We start from the raw sequence: 23,659 nt of genomic DNA on the forward strand, positions 1-23,659 counted from the left end.
ACCCCCAACACACACACACACACACACACACACACATGCGCACGCAGAGAGAGAGAGAGAGTGGGAGAGAGAGAGGGAGAGAGAGAGTATCTATCAACTGGTCGGTCCCTTTCTAGTCTTATATACACACCTATTGTCGTTACTACAGAAACAGCAAAGCCGAAGGCTCCCCCAAAGTCCCATCTGTCGAGGTTTGTTCGGTTTTCAACGGCGTAAGACACAAGCTCCTTGTCCTGGCTCGCGTGTTTGAGCAGCGCGTGCAGCACGTTTCGTGACACGCACGAGTTATTGCCTGAAATATACACAGAGTTCGTTTTATGACAACATTATAGATGAGAAGAACAACGACTAAAACATTTCTTCAGATTACCCAAAATTCAATATAAGTTGTCCACAGGTCTCGTGTTGGGCCTGGGCTGATGTAGCCCTTCGGGTCAGGGAACCTAAACTAACATTGAGGGTACGTCAACCATGCCGCTCGAGGGACGGTGAGTGAGTGAGTGAGTGAGTTTGGTTTTACGCCGCTTTTAGCAATATTCCAGCAATATCACGGCGGGGGACACCAGAAATGGGCTTCATACATTGTACCCATGTCGGGAATCGAACCCGGGTCTTCGGCGTGACGAGCGAAGGCTTTAACCACTAGGCTACCCGACCGCCCCCGAGGGACGGTGAACAACGAATATATCTCACTGAACACATAATTATATTTTGCAGGTATGTCTTATGCATGCTTGCTTTGGTCCGATTCGGTAAGAAGGTAAGGATACCACAGTTAGGCATTAATCCACTTCCTTCATTTTACACATTCATCGAAAAATAGCACACTACGGAAACAAACTTGGAGTTATCCCCCCTAGATCTGTTTCATTCGGAAAATATCGTAAATATTCGCGAACTGGCGTCTTACATCATTAATTCGAGATACAAATCTGCGGTTGATATGTTGCAAATATAATGCCAACAGTTCGGCATTTCGAGCGGGGAACCTATAAGGAATGTGGCTTACATGTCAGAGGGGCGCAAACGGGCATAGTGACATAATTAGTCAACTTATGCCACATCTGCAGTCTACGTGTTAACAGTTACTTGTTCTTCACTATGGTGAAACAATTGCGACTATCACATGTTTAAATACAAGCCTTAACTACAAACAAAAAACACATTAAGGAGGGATGCTTTTTGATTGGTTTGTCGAGTTCTGGACTCGACACTCCAATGGCTGAAAGCATTGACAAACATGCACGATTGTTGGATACCAAGACACAACAAAGGTTCTATTTTAAGATTATTAATTACTAATTTCACGATCTTCTCTAAAAACCATGAGTCAGCCTGAAGGTATTTCCGGCATAAAGTGCTCTTGCTCTCGGTGAGATACCGATTATATATATTTTTAGATAAATAAAGTATTCATCAAATACATCCTTTAAGTTTCATTTAAGTCTCGAGAAGTTTTTGTTTTTCGTTTCCTTGTTTGTTTAATCCCGGATGCAGTTATATGACGGTGGCCTGAAAATAATCGAGTCTGAACCAGATAAACATAAGATTGATATTATGAACAGCATCCAATGCCATCGGGGTAAGATCACATGCGATCAACCAAGTCACCAAGCCTGAGCACCCAATTCATTAAGTCGCCTCTTGGGATGAGCATAGGTTGCTGGGGACCAGGACTCCCCGCCGGCTTCACACGACTGTGTCCCAGTTTCTATCCTATATGTTGTAAAACTTGTGTTTCCATTGACGTTTTCAAAATTAGCCTCTAGCTAGTGGGTACCCGGTAGGATTAATTTAATGTTATGGAGCTATGCATACCGATCCGAATGCAGTTAATAGAGGTAACAATTGTGTACGTACAAGGTCTTGTTAACTCACAATACATTATTGAAGTCCAAGTGAGTGAATGAGTTGGGTTTAACGCCGCTTTTAACATTATTCCAGTTATATCGTGGCGTGTCTGCCTAATGTGGGAGGAGAGCCCGAAGTGATGCAACCACGAGCACGGGCATGGTGCTGACAAACATAGAAACATAATGGGGGCAAACCGGGATTCGAACCCACAATCATAGGTTTCTGGCGTGCCCAAGGGACGTAACTCTGCACAGCGAATTGCGGCGCCTTAGATGACTGTGACATCCGTGCCCCCTTGAAGTCCAAGGTACAAAGTGTTTCGTAGAATGTCGATACAGAATGTCCCTGCCTTGCTGCTTATATATTTAAGGGGCGGTCGGGTAGCCTAGTGGTTAAAGCGTTCGCTCGTCACGCCGAAGACCCGGGTTCGATTCCCGACATGGGTACAATGTGTGAAGCCCATTTCTGGTGTCTCCCGCCGTGATATTCTGGAATATTGCTAAAAGCGGCTTAAAACCATACTCACTCACTCACTCACTATATATTTAAACGTAAGGAGGAAACATATGAAGCATAACTGGCTTATGCTATTTATTACTCATTCCAAGTCCAGAAACATTAATTTGAAAACACAAATCTCAACTCGTATTTCATTTCTGTAGGGCGGTTTACTTGTCTCCAGCAGAGATGGGATGTTACCTATTGTTACATGACGTCATTACATTGCAAAGTGACCTCATTTAGTTCGTTTGGTTCAAATTTGGTCATTTTTAACAGACCATTACCAGTTACCCTCTCCATAACACCTCACTGGGGTAAGAGGAAGCGGCGCATCACATAGATACAACGCTTTTCAAACATTGTCAACCTCTACAGTAGATTTATCTGGCAAATATGTAGACTTGTCATAGGTTTTTTTTCAAATAAAAAAAAGTAAGTTCAGTAGAAAGTGCATCCAAACAGTTTTTGTAGACTAAAAAAATCCCTTTATGAAGGTTGTTATAGTAGATTGTCTCACTGTGTTTGGGACAAGGGATTTAAAAGAATGGCATACATTGCTAGAATAGTTAGCTATATAAAAACATTTTGCTTAGTCGTCAGGGCGACCCTATACCCCCATTCTTGTTCATTCTTTGTGTCGAAATATTAGCAAATATGATAAGGAAAAAAAGATATCAGAGGTATAAATATTGACAATATTTATTATCTTTTGGCACAGTTTGCAGATGACACCACATGTATGTTAGATGGTACCGAACGCTGCCTATATTCAAAATAACTGTTGTAAGTTTGTTTGGAGAACGAGCCCGGTGAAACAAAAAGGAAGCAAATAATGTGTTGCACAGACGGAGCATTTAAAGTCACAAAAAGTAAAATAATTGGCTATCTGGTCATCGATACACCTGAAGCCTAAGATAAACGTTTGGACCGAGCAGAAATTCCGATTCATAAATGCATAAAGATACACAATTGGTGAAATTAGGGATGACTACTTCTCGCATGAAAGCCCCATCCCCATATTCGACGTGGATGTTCTTAAACATTTCAAAAGGTTTTATGGTAGACATGAGGAGGACATTCCAAATTTGAAGCTTTAGTGACAAAAATGATGCCCGATGCAATTCCCTAGTTTGACTTGTACCGTATGTTCCCATATTCTTTTCGGGTGAACAATTGACTTGCCTTTGCATGTGTTTGTGACGGGTGCCACCAGTGAGGCAGGATACGTTAACCTTTTCGCGAACGCCTGGTATCATCACTATTTGATAGTGATTCATAAACACATGCTCATGATATAGACGAAAGTGTAAAATAGACTCTGCTTTATGCAGAGATTTCTGTTGGATGTGGAAAGGTTTTGTCATTTCATTCACATATTGTTTTCTCATTATACTTCAGATGACAGTTGCTTTAATTTTGGCATCTGAAGATAAATATGTTACTCTATGGTCACTTATTATAGTAACAAATGCCCAATGGATCAAGCAGTTGAGTTATTTCCTGAAGTTTGTCGTTAGGGATAGTAGTGTACAAAGTTTTAATAATATTGACGGCTGTTTTCTCAGATTGCAAACATTTACCAAATCCTTTGAGAATCCACGTAAATTTATTAATTGTACTTGTCTCAATTACTTTATGTGAATATCAAGACAGTACTTTCTTTATTCATCGACACAAATCTCCAAATGATTCTGTCGCTACACATCATAAACTATCTGTCGTCTATAAAATGGTAACATTTCACTCAATACAATTTCGAAAATATAAACGACTTTCAACATTAGTAAGAAAATGAGTGTTATATTTCGCCACTTTAAGTAATATTATAGTCACGACGGGGAACACCACGAGTGGGTTGCACACCTTGTTATTGCACGTTAACAGGATGTAGTTCCTTGGGGTTTTAGGATTGAACAGGTCGTGTACCGTATCATGTCATAAGTATAGGTATTGTACCAAAATAATGCCACTATAATAATAAATTCATGATAAGGTAGACAAATACATTGCAGAGGGTGAGGAATAACTAGGACACATTTGGGGGCTCACTTTGTATGTCACATTGTTAAGTTACGAAATTTTGAAATGTATTGAAAATTATCGAACATGTTTCTATAACTGAGAACTTTCGTTTTTCCGACACCTGTATGATCAACAATAAAAGTACAATAAAACTAAGTAAAGCTTCCAAAACGTTTTAAGGTAAACACATCGGAGGACATTTCCAAATTGGCATCATTGACAAAAATGATGTTCGATGCAATTCCTTAATTTAACTTGTAGCATGTGTTTGTGGCGGGTGTCAACTTATCACGAACACCTAGTATTATCACTTTTTGATAATGGTTCATAAACGCATGTTATGATATAGTCGGAATCGTACAATGGAGATATCTTATGATTATTGAAATGGTTTTGGCACTCTTATTTATATTAAGCATGGCTAACATGATTGCATCTTCCCGAGGCAAGAGAGTAAACTGACTTTAAGAGTCCAGTTTCCACCCTTGCCGAACTAGGCTGGAATTCCTGGGCTAGCTACGAGTAAAGTTCCTTCTATGCCTCTCCTATGGACCAAACAGATTCCACCTCTTGTATCACTTGCGTCAGCTTCAAACAAAATGGTGGCCCCCAGTCAAGACGGTCTGATCAACAATCACGGTCTATATTCAGAATGGTTCCCTGGGTATGCTGCGCTGGCGCTACACTGACCCAGGCAATGGCCGCCTCTACTAGACGAACAAACATGGCGGACACGCCATGCATTTACTACAGAAAAACTCTAGAACGGGTGGTTACAATTTTTTCTTAGTATTTCAATGACCGAGAAAGGCCGACGTTCCAAACTTCACGAGACTATCTAACTTTGAGGTACTCTGTAACCTATGGGGATGTTTATAATATGTTTATACTATCCATTTTTACCAAAAGAGCTGCGGGGTAACCAAGTTTCAAGCGTTCGCGCGTCGCGCCCAATGCCCCGATGTGATGACCACCTTGATATTGCTGGAACATTGCTAAAAGCGGCGTAAAGCCATACTCATTCATTACATCTTCTAAGAAAATTTGCTTTCAACCGACTTTCTCTTCAGAATACCCTTCAATGCAATTTGTGAAATCGTCCTTGTTGACCCATTTTAGATGACTTTGTTTTTAAATACGCTTTCATTTGGTTTGGTTACAAGTCCAAAACATCAACACATCATAAGAATTAGTACTAACCGTTTTGCTACCATTTAATTTTATTCATATCATGTGGGCCAAAGAGGGCCATTACCATACATTACTACCTGTGCCAGAAATCAGTTCATTATAACACTGTTATTTCAAGAGAGTAATGTCTGTGTTAAAGAACGTGGCGTCGTTTTAACCGCGTTCGTTTCTTCTGTACTTAAACGCATTCTTCATAAATTCACATCAATCTATATTCATAAGAGCCCGTCTCATGGTAACCAGGTACAAGGGGTATATCGACTCGAATAATGCACCTTAATAGAAATGCAACGAAGGTGCACTAAGTGATCTCGACCGCTAATGAATAAGTCTTGAATAATTACCGATACTAAAAGTCAATATATCATAAAACTAGTCATATTCAAATTATGTCTAACACGCGCTCTATGCATTGCTTTAAATCATAAACACTCCTGCGATATCGCCAATAAAGCGATTAGGCGCAGTGCCAACTGATGGAAGAATAATTATTATATATGGTACTTCGACAGCACAGTTTATATACAACACACGGGTACAGTTTGATTTTCACACTAGGGACACATCTGAAGTTTGTGTTACTATAGGGTCTATTAGAAACCCTTAAGGATAAATCGACATAGCTGTCTCCTCGGACAACTCTGCACTTCCGGCGAGCATAGTCGAAACGAAACATGACAAATGATGAATACGTAACGGTTATTTTTCAATAACAACCACTTTATTCTTGACTACTCAGGGTTCCTTCATTAAATTTCCCGTATTGACTTAATATGTTATATCACCTCAATACGGGTCATCTATTGAAGGGACCCCCAAAAGTCGTTGTAAAGAATAAAGTGGTTGGTATTGTTTATACATATTGTTATATCGTATGTGCTCATATGTTTACAAAAGGTTGGGTTAATGTACCAAAATAACAATATTATGACATCCTGACTTCGATATTTGCTGGCAATAAACCAATATTCCCTATACCAACATCAATCACTGGAAAAAAAGAAAAGGCTAGAAACTATTGAAATACATAAAAGAATTCAACCATTCACAGAGACCAATGCCCACTTAGAGTTACAAAATATCATTTCTGTCTGGCGCTCGGTTTTAAGGGGCCAAAACAAGGACTGGCGTGCACGATAAATCGGCATTCGTCCGGACTAGTACAAGCAGCCACACATACACACACGCGCGTGCATGCACGTTGCTATATAAGTACAATAATCTTGGACGCGACGTTAAACCCAATTTCACCTCACCTCTCTTCTGACATTCCATACTAATCTGACACATCTTGATCAAATAGTACTACTATTCAAATCGTCGAGAAACCTTACTCACTCACTAATAATTATCAATAGAACCTTCAACCAGTACATATGATTGAAAGCATGATGTTAAAAGTATATAGATTATGGGACGTTTTCAGCATTATCATTATCATAACTCCTGGAAAATCGAACCTACAACTTCGATGTGATGAGCGAACGCGTCATGGTATCCCAATTGCGTGGATCTATGCTCATGATGTCAATCACTGGTGTTTCTGATCCAGATTCGATTATGTACAGACCGCCACCATAACGCTGGAATATTGCGGCTTTAAACAACAAACAAACAAATCTAGGGTCAGTATCACTTTGGGCATCCATCCATTATATTCGAAGCTGCGTTAAAACCAAAACATCCATTCAACAAATGGGACGTTGGAATTTACCGTTACCTCTAGTGCATGAACAAAACGGGACTGTGACAATGGTGCGGGAAACAATGTCAGTCAATTACTGACACATTCAATCATGAACCCAGACCTGATTTGAAGTCATCGTACAAGTGATGTCTTTCTGACACAGAGGTGTCAGAAGATCTGAGCTTCAAACCATTCCAGCTGGAACTATCACAAGAGCTTCACAAATATTACGACTTTGGTAAATCATTCTAACTGCAACATCTTATTAAGAAAATCCTGGGAATATTTACACAAGACCGTCAGCCTATTTGGCCATGTCGTAACCAGCCTCTACTTTCCATGCAATACGCTATTTACATAAATCATGAACACTTGCCCAGTAAGTCAGTTATATCATTTGTCTGGGGAAATGTGCAGTAAAAGCCCAAGGCCTTTCTTATTAGATATAAGGATTAATCGCTCAACACGTGGTCTGAAAAAAAGAAAAGAATTATTTTTCTATGTATTAGGTTCGCGGATTTTTTCTCGCAAAACGTGAAGTCGGTGGTTCGAAAAAAAAACAACACCTTATATATAATTCAGTGCCATGATGGCCAAGACGCTGGACAATTATTTAAACATGAGTTAAATATTTTTTGTCGGGACATGAATAAAAACAACTTGTTGTATATTTTATTGCCAAATGGGGTTTTGAGACTAGGCGGTGATACGCTCGACGGATCCTTAAACCAAATAATACAAAACACCCGCCGAACATCGACGTTTACCACACTGATGTAATGAATACCTGAACAGGATATGGCCATGACGTCAAGCGTTTTTCAGTTTCTTACAGCTTGTGGCCATATGTGTCCCCAATGGTTTATCGCCGCGAATTGCTGCAATATTTATATCTTCATTCCCTATGGATGCAGGAGACCACGATTCCTACAAGACATCAACACACAATCAACAGGACTATAGAAATCTGTGCAGCGTGACAACAGGACACGGCTGGCAGAGCTACCCGAGTGGGTGGGCCCAACCGCCTTTTATTGTTTACATCCTGGATCCATCATTTTGGTTTTTAAGGAGAAAGGGAAATAATTTATACAATACCTGTTGTCATCATTGAGCATCAGTGATCCATTCATATACTTTTCACATCTGTTTTACTTTTTACGCCCTATGGAATCTGTTTCGGCAAATAATCGTTATTTTCTGGTGTTGACGTCTTATGTTTATGTGACTGTCTGATGCCAACTGTCTTTATAGGTTCTGGGGGCACGGGTGGCCCAGTCGTCTAAGGCGCCGCGATTCGCTGTGCGGAGTTGCGTCCCGTGGGCACGCCAGAAACCTATGATTGTGGGTTCGAATCCTGGTTCGCCCCGATTATGTTTCTAGGTTTGTCAGCACCATACCCGTGCTCGTGAGTTACACCAAAGTGGTAAACGTCTGAGACCTGCATCACTTCGGGCTTTCCTCCCACACTAAGCTGACACGACGTGATATAACTGGAATAATGTTAAAAGCGGCGTTAAACCAAACCCACTCACTCACACTTTATAGGTTCTTTATGTTTCAAACTGGCTGTGTCAGCATAATATTACTGATTGATTCGAACAACTATGGTTTGCCTCCACCAGACAGGATGTAATACCAATTGGACTTGAATTATTGTTGAATTCAGCGTCAAACCCTGCGCTCCCACTACCCCACTTCATAAATTTCCAGCAATAAATATATGAAGCAGGACATGAAACAGAACCGTCTGTTCCCGGGGGATATGATTTTGAGTTAACCGTGCCATAAACAGCTTGCTTCTGACTACGGTGTAATATTGATAGGAACTCGAACGACATTTCCTCTCGTTTAGTTGACGTCCTGAAGCGTAAATCTCCCGGCAATCACTGTGCCACCTGTGGAGGTCACAACGAGGCTACCACGTCACATTGTGTGATGAAGTCGATTGAGGTCGGGGTTTCAGACGAGAGGAAACACCTTTCATCGAGCCTGTCAGGATCTCACGGATGGTTAACTCATGCAAAGTCATGACGTTTGTTGTGGGCACAATTGTCTATAAACAAACTTTCAACTTATTTTTCTGAAGACCCGTTTCTGAAGACCCGAGTGTCTGGTTCTGTGTTGCAGCTCACCTGCATGCCAGCTTCCATTGAACAAAGAGGATTACAATGGTTTTGTTTTGTTTTTTGTTTAACGCCACACTCAGTAACATTCCTGCTATATGACGGCGGTCTGTAAATAATCGAATCTGGAATAGACAATACAGTGATTTACATAGTTAACATCGATGTACGCAATTGGGATACGATGACATGCATCAACTAGGTCAGCGAGCCTGACCACACGATCCCATTAGTCGCCTCTTACAACAAGTATGAGTTTTGAAGACCATTTCTGACCTGAATCTTCTCTGGGGATCACAATAATGTAAAAGATATAGACCAAATTGCACTGTAGCTCACCTGGCTAAAACCGTATTTGTTTATTGTGAAACAATAGTCCTTGTGCTGAACTGGTATGGTGAGTGAGGCAATGCTGTTTCAAGCCGTGGTAAGCAATATTGCACGGCAGCCTTGAACTTATGATTGATGTGTATAATTAAAATGACTGCCAATAGGTTCCTTGTCGTAGTGCCTTTATTGAATCAATGTCGGGTATGACTGACTTGGTGAGTGAGTGGGTGGGTGAGTAGGTGACTGGGTGAGTGACTAACGTTTTACGCCGCTTTTAGCAATATTCCAGCACTATCACGACGGGGGACACTAGAAATGGGCTTCACACATTGTACCCATGTCGGGAATCGAACCGGGTCTTCGGCGTGACGAGCGAACGCTTTAATCACTGGCTACCCGACTGCCCCTGACTGACTTCGAAGTAAACGAGTACCTACTCCGTCACATGACTAATTATCTCAAAAAGTTGCGCCTTAAGCTGCTGAACAATACCGCTTGATTCATAAGGGAGTGCATCAAGTAGAAACAGCATGATTTGAGGTTGGCATATTTTATCATAGTTTCACCGATTGCATTAGAAAGCCTTGAGTTGTATCAATGCATTACTTAGTTCAATTTATATGCAATGAACGCCGAATCAATTAAAACACGTCTCTTACAAAACGCAGAGGCGTTCAGTTGGTAACATTCCTAGCGAGAACAGGTAACAATGACCAATCAAACAAAAGCACTTTTCACTTTCACTATTGAACTCCAGCACGTTGTGATCAGTGCAAACTGGGCCGCTCACTGTTTCCGGAGACACCATTATTGGTCGCGCCCCCTGACTAATTACCACACTGAACATGAGTTATTGCATCGTAGTCGCTACATTATACAATGAGTGCTGCCATTCAGACTTCTGGTAACCATGGCTACGGTGGTGCCGTATGCATCCATTGTGAACAATCTGATCAGGCACTGTGTTTTGTTTTCTCTCTTTAAGTTTTGGTTTACATACATTTGTTACAAACATTTTATGATGGGAACATCGGGCTGCAAGTAATAGCTTAGGTCTCTGTGTTATAATGATCTTTACTTTGAAATGGTCGGTCGGTCGGTTAATGGGGAAACATAATGCTTCGTCGTTTTCTGAAACTGCCGTTTAAAAGGATAACACTCATTTGCGTGATGCGCTGTTCGGTCTGAGGAGCGTTTGTCCTTACCGGATCCCTGTTGCGGTCATTGATCACGCCAAGTCCTACAATGCATCCGAAGCATCCTAATGCACTGAAGTTGACTCACAAGCGAACATTTGTGACTTGTAGTGTAACCATAGAGTTCTAGATAATTTTTGTAATTAAAAAATATATCACGTGAGTAACCACGCGTCCGGGTAGTCCTGTGGGTACCCGGGTCCTACTCAGTACCCATCCGACCCGGGTACCCGAGTTATCCGTCCCATCCCTAAAAGGTATCATTCACACCCACACCTTTGGACAGTATCGACGCTTCAACACAGAGAACAATCCGTTGGAGTTATGCATCAGGGAGCAACACATGACAACGAATGACAGTCACTAGGAGCATGGCCCGTTACAGGCAGGCTGGGCGGCCGGGAGACAGGACTAGGAGTGACAGTCCTGTTAGACTAACAATTAGTCTCTGAAATCTTATATTACACAATATCCTTCTTGACTCTAAAAATAAAATAAAAAATCCCTATGCTGATTTCAGGGATTGCTGATTGTGGAATAGAGCTAGCTTGAGCTGGCTAGACTTGCTTTTGTATGCATTTCTAGATTATTATTTTTCATAAAATAAATATATTCCACAGTCATGGTGCAGGACTATCCTCCTGTCACCACCACCCAGCAAAACGCTACATCCTTCATCTGAGGTATCGTATTATCACAGTGACGTCATCGACTGCGGACTGCGCAGTGTCTAGAAAGCTGTGTCCGTACAACATCAGAGCTTACGACCACTACGAGGCGGTAACAGGAACTGGCAAAGAGTCCAGCCCAGTTTGGCAAGGATGGAAACTGGACCTTTACAGTCAGTTAACTCCCATGCCTCGGGAAGATGTGTTTCAGCAAAGCCCTACACAACGCCTTGTCTCGGCTACCGCAATCACCAGACTTATCACCTTACACTTTAGGGATCACCGTCATCGTCAAATTGGACCTTTACAGTCAGTTAACTCCCATGCCTCGGGAAGATGTGTTTCAGCAAAGCCCTACACAACGTCTTGTCTCGGCTACCGCAATCACCAGACTTATCACCTTACACTTTAGGGATCACCGTCATCGTCAAATTGGAGCAGGTCGCCCTCATAACAAGGATCAGTTAGCACAAGCCCTCATGGAAAAATGGCTTCCCATTTCCTGTGATCATACGTCTCACATTTTCCTCCCGTCGTCGAGTTGAGGCGTGCATTGATGCCCGTGACGGGCATACACGATACTGACTGTCAAGTGTGACATTCTGAAGAGTTTCATGTGCTGATTTCAGTCTTGATGGATGATCGAATACTGAACAGTGGACCCTTCCTCCAAACATCACATCACCTTCACTGTTGTTCTCATACAAATAACTTGTAATATGTTGTTAATTCATGTCTCATGTCTCTTGACAATAAAATTGGTCCTGCTCTGTTTTTAGGAATAAACAATGTTGGTTGGTAACGTTCCTTTCGCTCGTCGGCTTTGGCTATTGCAATACACTATTTTTATTTACATATATGTTTATGTTCTATCGTTTTCAATAAGGGTAAATGATGTTTAATGGGCATTTCACATCACAGTCATATCATCCTGTCCAAGGGTACAAGACAGTGACTTGCATGATATGGCGTCTTGGAAGATTGGAAAGATTTTTAATACATACGCGTTAAAGGCCTGCCTTCTACCACGCTCATGTCTCGATGTTAAAGATTATGGCTTTGCTCACGAAATAATCTGTATCAGTGATGAGGATAGCCATATTGCGGTCGAAACATTTTGTTGAGGCTGAACATGTTTTTCAAGAAGATGGAGGCTGAGTTTTTTATTTACACAAAAGTATGAGCTGTGGTCTATTTAAAAACATTTTAATATCGACAGCTCAAGGATACAGCTAGCAATTCATCTTAGAGACTGGCACTGTTTTACAAATGTCATCCACAAATTACTTGAAGTAAAATACGCTCCTGTACCTTTTAAGGTCAGCTGTATAATGACCTTGACCTTCAAGCACAACATGGGATGCAGGAGGGCTGCACATGCTCACCCATTTATCCAACACCTGGTGTTATTACTGTAATTATATACACATTCGTGAGTGTTGTTTTCTAATGAATTTCTCAGTTACATGGAAACACACTGTTTCGGCACTGTGTCCTTCATGTGACAGAGATGCAAATGTGAAGAACCCTGACGCATTGACATAACATAAAAAAACATCAAAGACATTCCAGTGCCAGACACATTCAAGACACGGCGTTTGCGCCATTACAGGAATCAAAATAGAAAGTTTAAATGATAATTAGAACATGTTGGAAACGATTCTGTTAATACGTGCACATGTTTCTTGCACATAAATAATGGTAACTGCATCTAAATTGATCCTATTATAAAGCAATGTCGGTGGACGGTAATACCCCCTGTGCGCAGTGCCACTTTTATCCTGGCTTCGATCTGTACAGGTGCACAACATACAGTGAAGTGAAGGGGGCTTAAGTTGACACGAGACAAGCTGATACTCTGTTACATTGATTTCAGATTTTGTTGGGATGAAGATATGTTGACGTCGAACACGAAACGTTATTGACAACCGTATGCTGATTGGCAACGGATCAGACTTTAGCAGTACTAATTGTTAACTGGGACATTGAGGGTACTTAATTACATAAATGGATGGCGTTATGGATCAGAATACATCGAAGTGGAGCAATATATTGTATAATAGTGGTTAACATAGGTCCAACTGACCTCAGTAGGTACGGAACTTAGATTAGAATACATCGAAGTGGTGCAATATGTTATATAATAGTGGTTAACATAGGTCCAACTGACCTCAATAGGTATGAAACTTAGATTAGAATACATTAAAGTGGAGCAATATGTTATATAATAGTTGTTAACATAGGTCCAACTGACCTCAATAGGTATGAAACTTAGATTAGAATACATTAAAGTGGAGCAATATGTTATATAATAGTGACTTCTTTGATAGGTATTTAGAAGTTGGAGTACTAAGTAAGGATAAGAATTTATGAATGATCTACTCTACTGTATAAACATTGCCTCCTACCTGTATATATACTTGTCAACCTCACTCTGTAAATCACTAGCTAGATAAGGGTGTTAGAACCTACACCGAAACGTCGCTCTTAAATTGTAATAAAGAAGTTGTTCATCCCTAAATTCTTATCCTTACTTATATAATAGTGGTTAACATAGGTCCAACTGACCTCAATAGGTATGGAACTTATATCAGAATACATTAAAGAGAGACAGCTTGTAAAATATAAGACACCTGAAATGGCTAAGAATGATGTTAAGAATGACGTTAAAAATGTTAATTCAACAAACCATTAATAACATTGGGCCTTATACGCGAGCATGACCCTGTACAGATTACATATCTAATTAATACGTAATGAGTGGATTTCTTTTATTATTTTTTAACACATGCTTATAAACACATAATTTCCTCCTGTTGCTATAAACAAACAATTATATTAATGAAAGAAAGATATGTCAATTACAATTACAAGAAATATCTGCTCATGCAGAGTTCATTGTCCAATACTCGTGATGGAGGCTACATACGTGGCGTGTGAAACATTGGCAAACAAGTTATTAATTATGAAAAAAATATACAGAATAAAGCCCACATCGTAATATGAAATGTCAACAATGACGTCATGGCTGCATGATTTTCTGATTGATCAATTAAGTGAATATTAGCAAGCATCTACTTCATGTATATTATAGGCTATTAACTTACCGTCAGCTACTTGGTGATGATTTATAAGGAGTGAGTGAGTATGGTTTTACGCCGCTTTTGGCAAAATTTCAGCAATATCATGGCAGGGGACACCTGAAATGGGCTTCAGACATTGTACCCGTGTCGGGAATCGAACCCGGGTCTTCGGCGTGACGAGCGAACGCTTTAACCACTAGGCTGCCCGACCGCCCCGCTTTATAAGGAACAGAAGTACTTGTGAGACGAGGAAGAGAAATTATGGATGTCAAGTTCTTTATCATGAGGAACACAACGAATGATGAAGGAGTAAGCATATACTCCGAAACGTTGTACTTACTTACTTACTTACTTACTTTGTAGATTTAACGTGCGCTTTCCGACTGATGCGTATTTCGCACACGGGGAAACGTTGTGTTCCTCATAATAAAGAACTTGACATCCTTATATTCTCTTCCTTCTATGTATCCCTTCCAAATGCCTTACTTCAAAGAGATGTATAGTGATCATGAGAAGAATCGACTTTGTTGAAAGAATGTTATCTCTTTATCTGTATCTTTCAGTCAGCGGTGTTGTTTTTCCAGTGCGAGGGTCTACGATCTAGTCATTTTGTAGTCAGTGTCTCGTTATTGTAAATGCGGTGTCTAGTAGTGTCTAGTCGGCCATGGACCGGATAATAGACGACGGAGAAATAGCACTGCAAAGCGGTGTCTACATGCAGCTCGGCACCGGGTGCGACTGATTACGCGCATGCTGTCCATCATTCGGCACTCGCTATGGACACAGAGCCTGAATACTCAATACCCATTTTGGTCTGCGCTTTCGACAAGCATGGGGTGCTGGGGACCTATTCTGTCTTGGAAAGCCCACGGGGTTGTCTAGAACACTAATACGTTAAGAGTGAGTGAGTGAGTATGGTTTTACGCCGCTTTTAGCAATATTCCAGCAATATCACGGCGGGGACACCCGAAATGGGCTTCACACATTGTACCCATGTCGGGAATCGAACCCAGGTCTTCGGCGTGACGAGCTGACGCTTTAACCTCTAGGCTACCCGACTGCCCCAGTACGTTAAGAAGGTGATGATTAGCTGTTCATGTGATTTCCAGGTAAATATCCGAATCCAAACTGAAACTAAACTGGTGGGCAAACGAAAGTTTTGTTTGTTTGTTGTTTAACGCCTAACTTTAGCAATGTTACAGCTATATGACGGCGGTCTGTAAATAATCTTGTCTCGACTAGACAAGCCAGTGATTGATAATATGAGCATCGATCCACGCAATTTGGACGCGATGACATGGATCAACCAAGTCAGCGAGCCTGACCTCCCGAAAGCGTTTGTCGTTTCTTACCAAAAGAAGCATAGACCCAGTTTGGTTGTGGCTAAAGATGAAACCAAACAAGAAACATGTTGATGTTTTTGATACGGGTATCATAGTTGTATTTTAGTCCTTAAGTTTGCAGTGTTTCGGCGACTGTTTTCAGCCTAGTAGGTTTTTTTTATAACGTTTGTAAGTTTTTGGCCAAATCCAATTTTAAGTGTATGCTTTTTTTGCCCGGCAGTGTACATGAAAATCGCTGTAAAGATTCGAAGCTATTGTGTCTCAAGTGGACGTGGTGACATCCCCGCCTACTGAGAAACCAGCCATATCACTGAGATCGGATATAATGGGACAAAAATCAACAATAGTACAGTGTGAGTGTTAAGTGATTTAACAGTCAACACATAACTTGTTTCGTAACTTCAGCAACCACTGTGTCATGTTATTGTTTGTTGTAATTGGTTGGATCAATCGGATCTGAGGTAGAATGTTACTTTGAATCATACGAGGGCTGGTCAAAAAGTTCTAACGTTCAACTATGGGCCATAACAATGTGAACTAGGCATTGCAGTACATTGTTTGAGTAGTTCATTGCAAGTGTATTTGGTCTGTTGAGGCCGTTTGTATATTAGTGACAGCCAGTTGAACGTGATAGAGGTCTAAATGGATACAAAAAATGGAAAAGAACGAGTATCGAGCAGTCATCAATTTGTTTACTTTAGAGAAAAGTGCTGTTCAAGAAATTCATGACCGCATGTCACAGCTGTATGGGGATAAATGCCCTAGCTATATTCCACTGTTAAATGGTGGGCAGCGATGTTTAAGGCTAAGGAGAACAAGCCTTGATAATGACCCCAGGACTTGACGTCCCACAACTTCCATCAATGGAGATTCAATCAAGGAGATAGAGATAGAGAACATTTAGAGCTAATTGGTGAGGATTTCGTCCAATACAAAAAAAAAGATTAGTTACGGATGATAAAACATGGGTCTACTTCTATGATCCCGAGTCAAACGCCAATCCATGGAATGGGACCTTTCCACTTCTCCGGCACCAAAGAAGGAAAATTCAAGGAGAGATCCTTGTTGATTACCTAGAAAGTCAAAAGACGATCACCGGTGCCTGCTATGCTGATTTGCTTCATCGCCTGAGAGATTCTATCCAAAAAAAAGCGGCGAGAAATGCTGACTGCTGGAGTTCTACATGTTCATGACAACGCCTCTTCTCACACCTCTCGACTTGCAAATGCTGCTGTGCAACAAAGTGGGTTCCAAGAGCTTCCTAACCCTCCATATTCGCTAGATATGGCACGAAGTGTGTTGCGCCTGTTTTCTAAACTGAAAGAACATCTTCGTAGAACTTCGTAGAACTTCTTCCTGACAGGAATTGAAAAGCTTCATTATCGATATGAGAATTGTATTGAAAAGCAGGGAGATTATGTAGAAAAATAAAATAAAAAACACTTTCACAATTGTTGATTTTGTTTGTTAGGCTTATGACTTTATGACCAGTGGATCGTTATTGGTATCTTTCATTTTTACCACCGTGAATAAATTACTCTTTTCACAAGGCACAGCTAAGGCCACTATTAATTAATTATCTGATGTTCACCCTAATTTAAAAAAAAACAACAAGAGGGAGGGATTAATTTGATATATTTAGTTCAATTAGACAAGCTGTTTAATTTGTATATATTAACTTTTAACGGATGTGAATGAGTAGTGAGTTAGTGAGTTTAACGCTTCTTTGAACAGTATTCCAGTTATATCAAAGCGTGTCAGCTTAGTATAGGAGGAACGCCCGAGGTATTGTATGTCTCAGACGTTTACCACTTTGGTGAAACCCACTTGCACGGGTATAATGTTGAAAAACCTCGATCATAGGTTTCAGCCCAAGTGACGCATTAAATCAACTGAAATACGCAGACAAATCATATCCTTGCGTATCAAATACGCAACAAAAACTATAAATACGCTATCAAAATAAAATTAATTCGCATATTACAACTACTTGATAAAACGAATGCGTATATACAACTGTTAGATTAAATGATTATTTATCAGCCGATCGTGAAATCCACTTACTGACAGTTACATTCGGTACATCCGACAAACACATTGATAGATGCCATATTCAAAATGCACATCGTGCCTCCTCAATGGACATGTTGTATCTTAATAAGCGCCTTTTAAAAACAAAAATGGCTTCCCGGAGAGGGAGCCGCAAGCAGACGCAGACGGGTATACTACTATTCACACACTTGTTACGAAACAGATTTTTAGTTAAATACCCAAATGTCAAGAAACAGGAGGGTAAAAATTCGAATACCCTCTAAAACTTGTGGATAGCCAAACAAAATCAATCCCCTGGGTAAAATATCCAAATAACCAAAAGCTTATATATGTCTCTGCCTTGACGAATGTGATTTGCATGACGCATGTACGTTGTGTAAGGGAGGACTATCCTAATGGAGTATTTCGACAAGTTTAAAAGAGGAAGAGAAGAAACGTAACGATTGGTCTACGGGAAAGGCGGGAATGAAAATCAGATAATTGATTTAGTGTGGCCCAACTGTGAATGTATTTGTACAAAAGCCCATTAGGACCATTTTGGTATTTGTTTCTCCCTTTAAAACTTGTAATTACGAGAAAAAAGTCGTAATTACGACTTTACAAAACTCGTAATTACGAGAAAAAATAGTTTATTATTAGAATATATTTATTGTCATTATATCACGGTGATTTTCATTATCATTGTAAAAGTCGTAATAACGACTTCATTCTCGTAATTACGAGTTTTAGGGGAGAAAAAACAAAATACCAATATGGTCCTGATGGGCTTTCGTATACCTGACACACTTTGAGTAAACCATCCCCACATAACTTGATGCTTTCCCTTTGACGTTGCCCTTTAGAGGCGACGGGTGCTTCCAGTCGAACAGGACATGGTCCCCTGTTTCAGAAACACCTGGTGATATAGTAGGTATACAATCATTTGTAGGCGTGCTTTTCTAAGGATTCGTCGCTCATAAATTGTGTTTGGATTGTTCATGTGACAGACATATGGGTATGAATAAACATGAGGTTTTCATTTCATTTCACTGTATTGACAACAAAACATCAATTGAAGGGAAGACAAATCTGTCCGGTGCCTTTGACTTCAGTGTCATGGGAGAGCAGGACAGCAGGTACAGATATTTTATAAAGGTCTCACCTCGTACAATAGAAACAATATAGAAAATATTTAAAGGGTTGACTGCCCATCTATTTAGGGCTTGAGAGACTTTAGATATAACAATCAAGTTTCCAAAAATAAAATATGTAATATATATATTCATAATATATTCATTATATATATTCATAACCTTAAGTACACTGATATAGAATTTGTTTCCTTTTTTTCTAATAAAAGGTTGTAGGTTTGGGCCGATAAATACATCGTTTCAACGCTTGACAAAATGAAAGAAAGCTTTTCATTTTCACTTAAAGGTATAAAATTATTACAGATTGAACTCCACTATTTTACAAGAATATTAGCAGGTCATTGTAGAGTGGACAGGGCAACATAACATGGCATTCATCCCAACACATTCAGGTCACTTAGAACAAAGGTATAAAGCTTTCATTCAAAGGTACATTTGTATAGGGGTCTGTCTCAACGACTGACTCCACATCAAAATAGGGCCACAGCACGTCGGTGGGACCAGGGTAGGGAACTGTGTATGGACACTTTAAACAGGCGACAGACTCGTAGCTTGTTTCCGTCGTGACCGCACTTACTTTTAAAAAAATAATTAAAGTAACATGCCATTCCTGTGTAAAGGTCTGTACAATTCTGGTCCCAACTTCTGATATGAAAAACGTTTATAAAAAGTATTTCAATAGGAAAAAAATGTTCTCATCCTAAACTTCTCAACTTCTTTGTTAAACGTAGATTCCAGTTGCGCTTGTTTGATGTAGCCTTTGAATAAGCCCACTTGAACACTTGGAAAAAAACAGCCTATGTGGGTTTTGGTCGCATGATCGCGTGTTGTATCTTGAAACACTCTTTCATATTCGGACAAGCGGTGGCTCCCATCCCATATTGCCTGCAATTGCACTGCACGTATTTGGTGTAAACGGCTTCACCCCAATTAAATATCTCATAGCTTGGTTCTGCACAGCGTTCATGGCTGGTATATGAAACTCCCAATATTGCATCACCGTAATTGATAGATGCCCACACCCTGGAATCGTAGAGCTTTGTGAAGGTCTATACTGCATTCGTCCTGGAATGTTGCTTTTGGAAATAAAAGTTCTTGGGCTCTACAGCAACGCTAACTACAGACTTTGTACAGACATCCCATTGTAGTCCTGATGGCCAACAGTAGGCCTACAGAATTGTAGTTATCCACCACTTCAAGATTCATAGAATCTGTTCGTCTGACTGACTGGCTCCGGAAATGTACAATTTTCGACTTGGCGGGATTTACATTTTATTCAACATGCACCATCACAATCAATCAATGAGCGTGTTTAGGTCCTGTTCACTTTCAGCTATCAAAATGATATCATCGGCGTACGCGAGAACACCGACACACTTGACGTCAATATGAACACCGATCTTCATGGCATTCAGTGTGGATATTAAATCGTTAATAACAACGTAAACAGAAGCGGTGAAAGCAGACATCCCTGTCGTAATCGACCTGTGAAGATCCGGGGTAGAATAGGTATTCAGAAACCCATGCTTACCGTAAAAGGCGAATATGCTTGTCGCAAGAGGCAACTAACGGGATCGGATGATCAGGCTCGCTGACTTGGTTGATGCATGTCATCGTATCCATCGTGGATCGATGCTCATGATGTACTGGACTGTCTTGTCCAGGCTCGATTATATACAGACACCCGCTATATAGCTGGAATATTGCCGAGTGCGGAGTTAAACAAAACCCTGTCGTAATCCATTCTCTACGTTGAACAAAGGCGTGCAGAACCCATTCCCCCAGACACACGACTGAACACCTCTCTATAGTGATACGATAGCATTAAACATATTTCCTTCAATTCCAAAATCCCGCAGCTTCCCCAATGAAATAACTCTGTGTACACATTCATAAGCTTTCTTAAAATCAACAAATGCCGCAAAGGTCTGTGTCCCCATACTCGTCCTAGTTTCTATCATTGACGTCACAGTAGATACATGCTCCGTGGTCGATCTCCCTTTACAAAAGTCGTTCTGTTCATCACACAAAATCCAATCACTTTCCATATGTACGTTGTCCCCATTACGTGACAACAAGAGTGATCTGTTCGTCGTAGGTGACAGAAGTTTACGCTGGCGTAAGGTGTGGCTCCGAGTGTTAATGCGGACCATGCGATTGCGTGAAGTAATAAAACAATATCTGTGATATTGTGTCAATCAAGGCTTATATGCAGCACTTCCTAATTCACATGCTGCAAAATAGATCACATGTTACCAACGACAACCTATCTGCTTACCATGTAATAATAGTAATGTCATTGACCAGGCGGTAGAGATCGTGATAACGTTATCTGTGTTCTTTGTACAATCCGGCTACATCGTGAGAGAGAATTGGTGTTAAGTACAAATTGGTTGTTATTAATGTATTTATCTCTGGAAAGCACAATAAAAGAAACAGTGTCTTTAAATGGTCAGCACAAAGAAAACCCAATCAAGAAAACTGGGCCTGTCAGGCAAAGCTTCATATATACCCACTATTAGTACCAATAAAAAAAAAATGATTTCAAGTCCTATATTGATAACACAACAAATGTCATTCTAAAACATGCTTTTGCAGCAAATAACAATATTTCTGGTCATAATGTTGGTTGGGTTAGATAAAACAAACTTTTCAAATAGTAAACACAAAAAATGTAATGAATCCACTGTAAATAAACTTCAGTACAAATGTAAAAATTCACGCATTCATTAATGGATTCCCATTTATCTAGCAGCAAGTTAAGAACATACAGTTTGGTCAAGTCATCTATAAGTATTGAGAATTATCTTACATATTGTAAAAACAAAGGTCATAGGTCACTTTTCTCAAAACTTCGTTTACGTAATCACAAACAAAAAATTGAAAAATTGGTTGATATACAAAAACACCAACCCAATTGGAACAACGTCTCCGTGAAATATGTGATGTCTCAGAAGATGAAGAACTGTCTTACAAGATTCATCCGAGAAAGAGAATCACAAATAATTTTCAATCATTTGGTACACTCTGTTAAAAGGAACAGAAACAACTTCCAAGATCTGTTATCATATCAACAATTACAAACAAATTCCTTGTATGTACAACATTACCATAGTTCTGCTCAATTCTCATATTGTTTCCATATCATTAAAATACACTTGTTTTGAAATAAAAGTGTTATAACGTACCTCCTTTGTATGTTGAATGTATCTGGGTTTTTAATTGTCGTTTTTTGTTTATGTATTTTGTAGTTTGTGATAGTGTAATGTTGCCACTGTTTCTTCGTGGAATGTTCCGCAATACAATTTCTCATATCAAACCCGTTGTTTTACATGTGTTGTTTATTGAACAAAGTCATACTTTATAGAAGTCTGGTATCTAATCGTGTTGAGCAATATGTTGCAATAGCAATGTGAAGTTGAAAGATTGAGTGCACGTGACAGGCTTGACCGAAATTCCTCCCTGGAACCTTTTTCGATGGCTGCCTGAATAACATACGATACATTGCAAAGGTAGTACGCAATAGATCTGTTCGGGTAAGGGAGATAATCACTCACTCTCAGTGATACAGCTTGAGTAAGATACGATGTACAGCATTGCAAGGTCAGTGCGTGATAAAGCTCTATACTACGCCTATAGCTAAAGGAGATAATCGCTCAATGCGCAATAGTTTATTCTTACAAAATATAACCTGACAGCTAAATGAGATATATATTTCCCCTAAACATTTTCAGCTCTTTTAAAAACAAAATGAACAAATTGCACGGGTTATCTGCATTACGAAAAGCGACTAAGTCTCAGAATAGCAAGACGATTTTGAAGTATCTCTTATTGCTGGAAAAGATTAGCATCAACATTTCACGCACATGATTTGTATGTTTCGTTTCGGTCACTGTGTGGCTTGAAATTTCAAAGAAACCAACATGTCGACATACATGCTATAAAATTAACCTCTCTCGTATACTTCCCCGTCTTAAGGGCGGGGTAGAATAAAAAAAAAACCACTAAAACCTTTCCCATATCAAATAGAAATCTCTGCATAAAGCAGAGTCGATTGAACGATTTCGACTATATCATGAGCATGTGTTTATGAATCACTATCAAATAGTAATGATACCAGGTGTTCGCTAAAAGGTGAGCGTATCCTGCCCAACCGGTGGCACCCGTCACAAACACATTCAAAGCCATGGTATACTTAGGTACTATTCTGCCCTACAGGATCTATCGGTATGGAATTACCCAGAAGATATTGGCTTCTTTGCGTCACGAGTGAAATGTCAACTTTGCAGGTCACTAGGCGAGATAAACATATTTAACAAGGAAAATACAATTTTGATACGTTTTTTCTTGCTTTTAGTATAGTATTACATCACAAAATACATAATAAAAAAACCTATTAACCCCAAATCAGGGATATTGGACTTTTTGAAAATAATATTTGACTCCTGAGAATAACCTACAATGTCCAGTCCAATA

The 23,659-nt window shown here is 39.9% G+C and overlaps 1 protein-coding gene across 2 annotated transcripts in view; it reads right to left on the minus strand.

Annotated features, from left to right (window-relative positions):
* Positions 1-23,659, minus strand: part of LOC139442954 (potassium channel, subfamily K, member 16-like) — a 45,866-nt gene that overhangs the window by 18,186 nt on the left and 4,021 nt on the right. For both annotated transcript variants that reach the window (XM_071223879.1, XM_071223880.1), the window contains one exon: positions 131-292. In XM_071223879.1, the coding sequence (XP_071079980.1) occupies positions 131-292 (162 nt within the window). The remainder of the gene's footprint in view (positions 1-130; positions 293-23,659) is intronic.

Source organism: Haliotis cracherodii, unplaced genomic scaffold (assembly GCF_022045235.1).
Source record: "Haliotis cracherodii isolate W230 unplaced genomic scaffold, xgHalCrac1.p SCAF_5, whole genome shotgun sequence".
NCBI classification, from domain to species: domain Eukaryota; kingdom Metazoa; phylum Mollusca; class Gastropoda; order Lepetellida; family Haliotidae; genus Haliotis; species Haliotis cracherodii.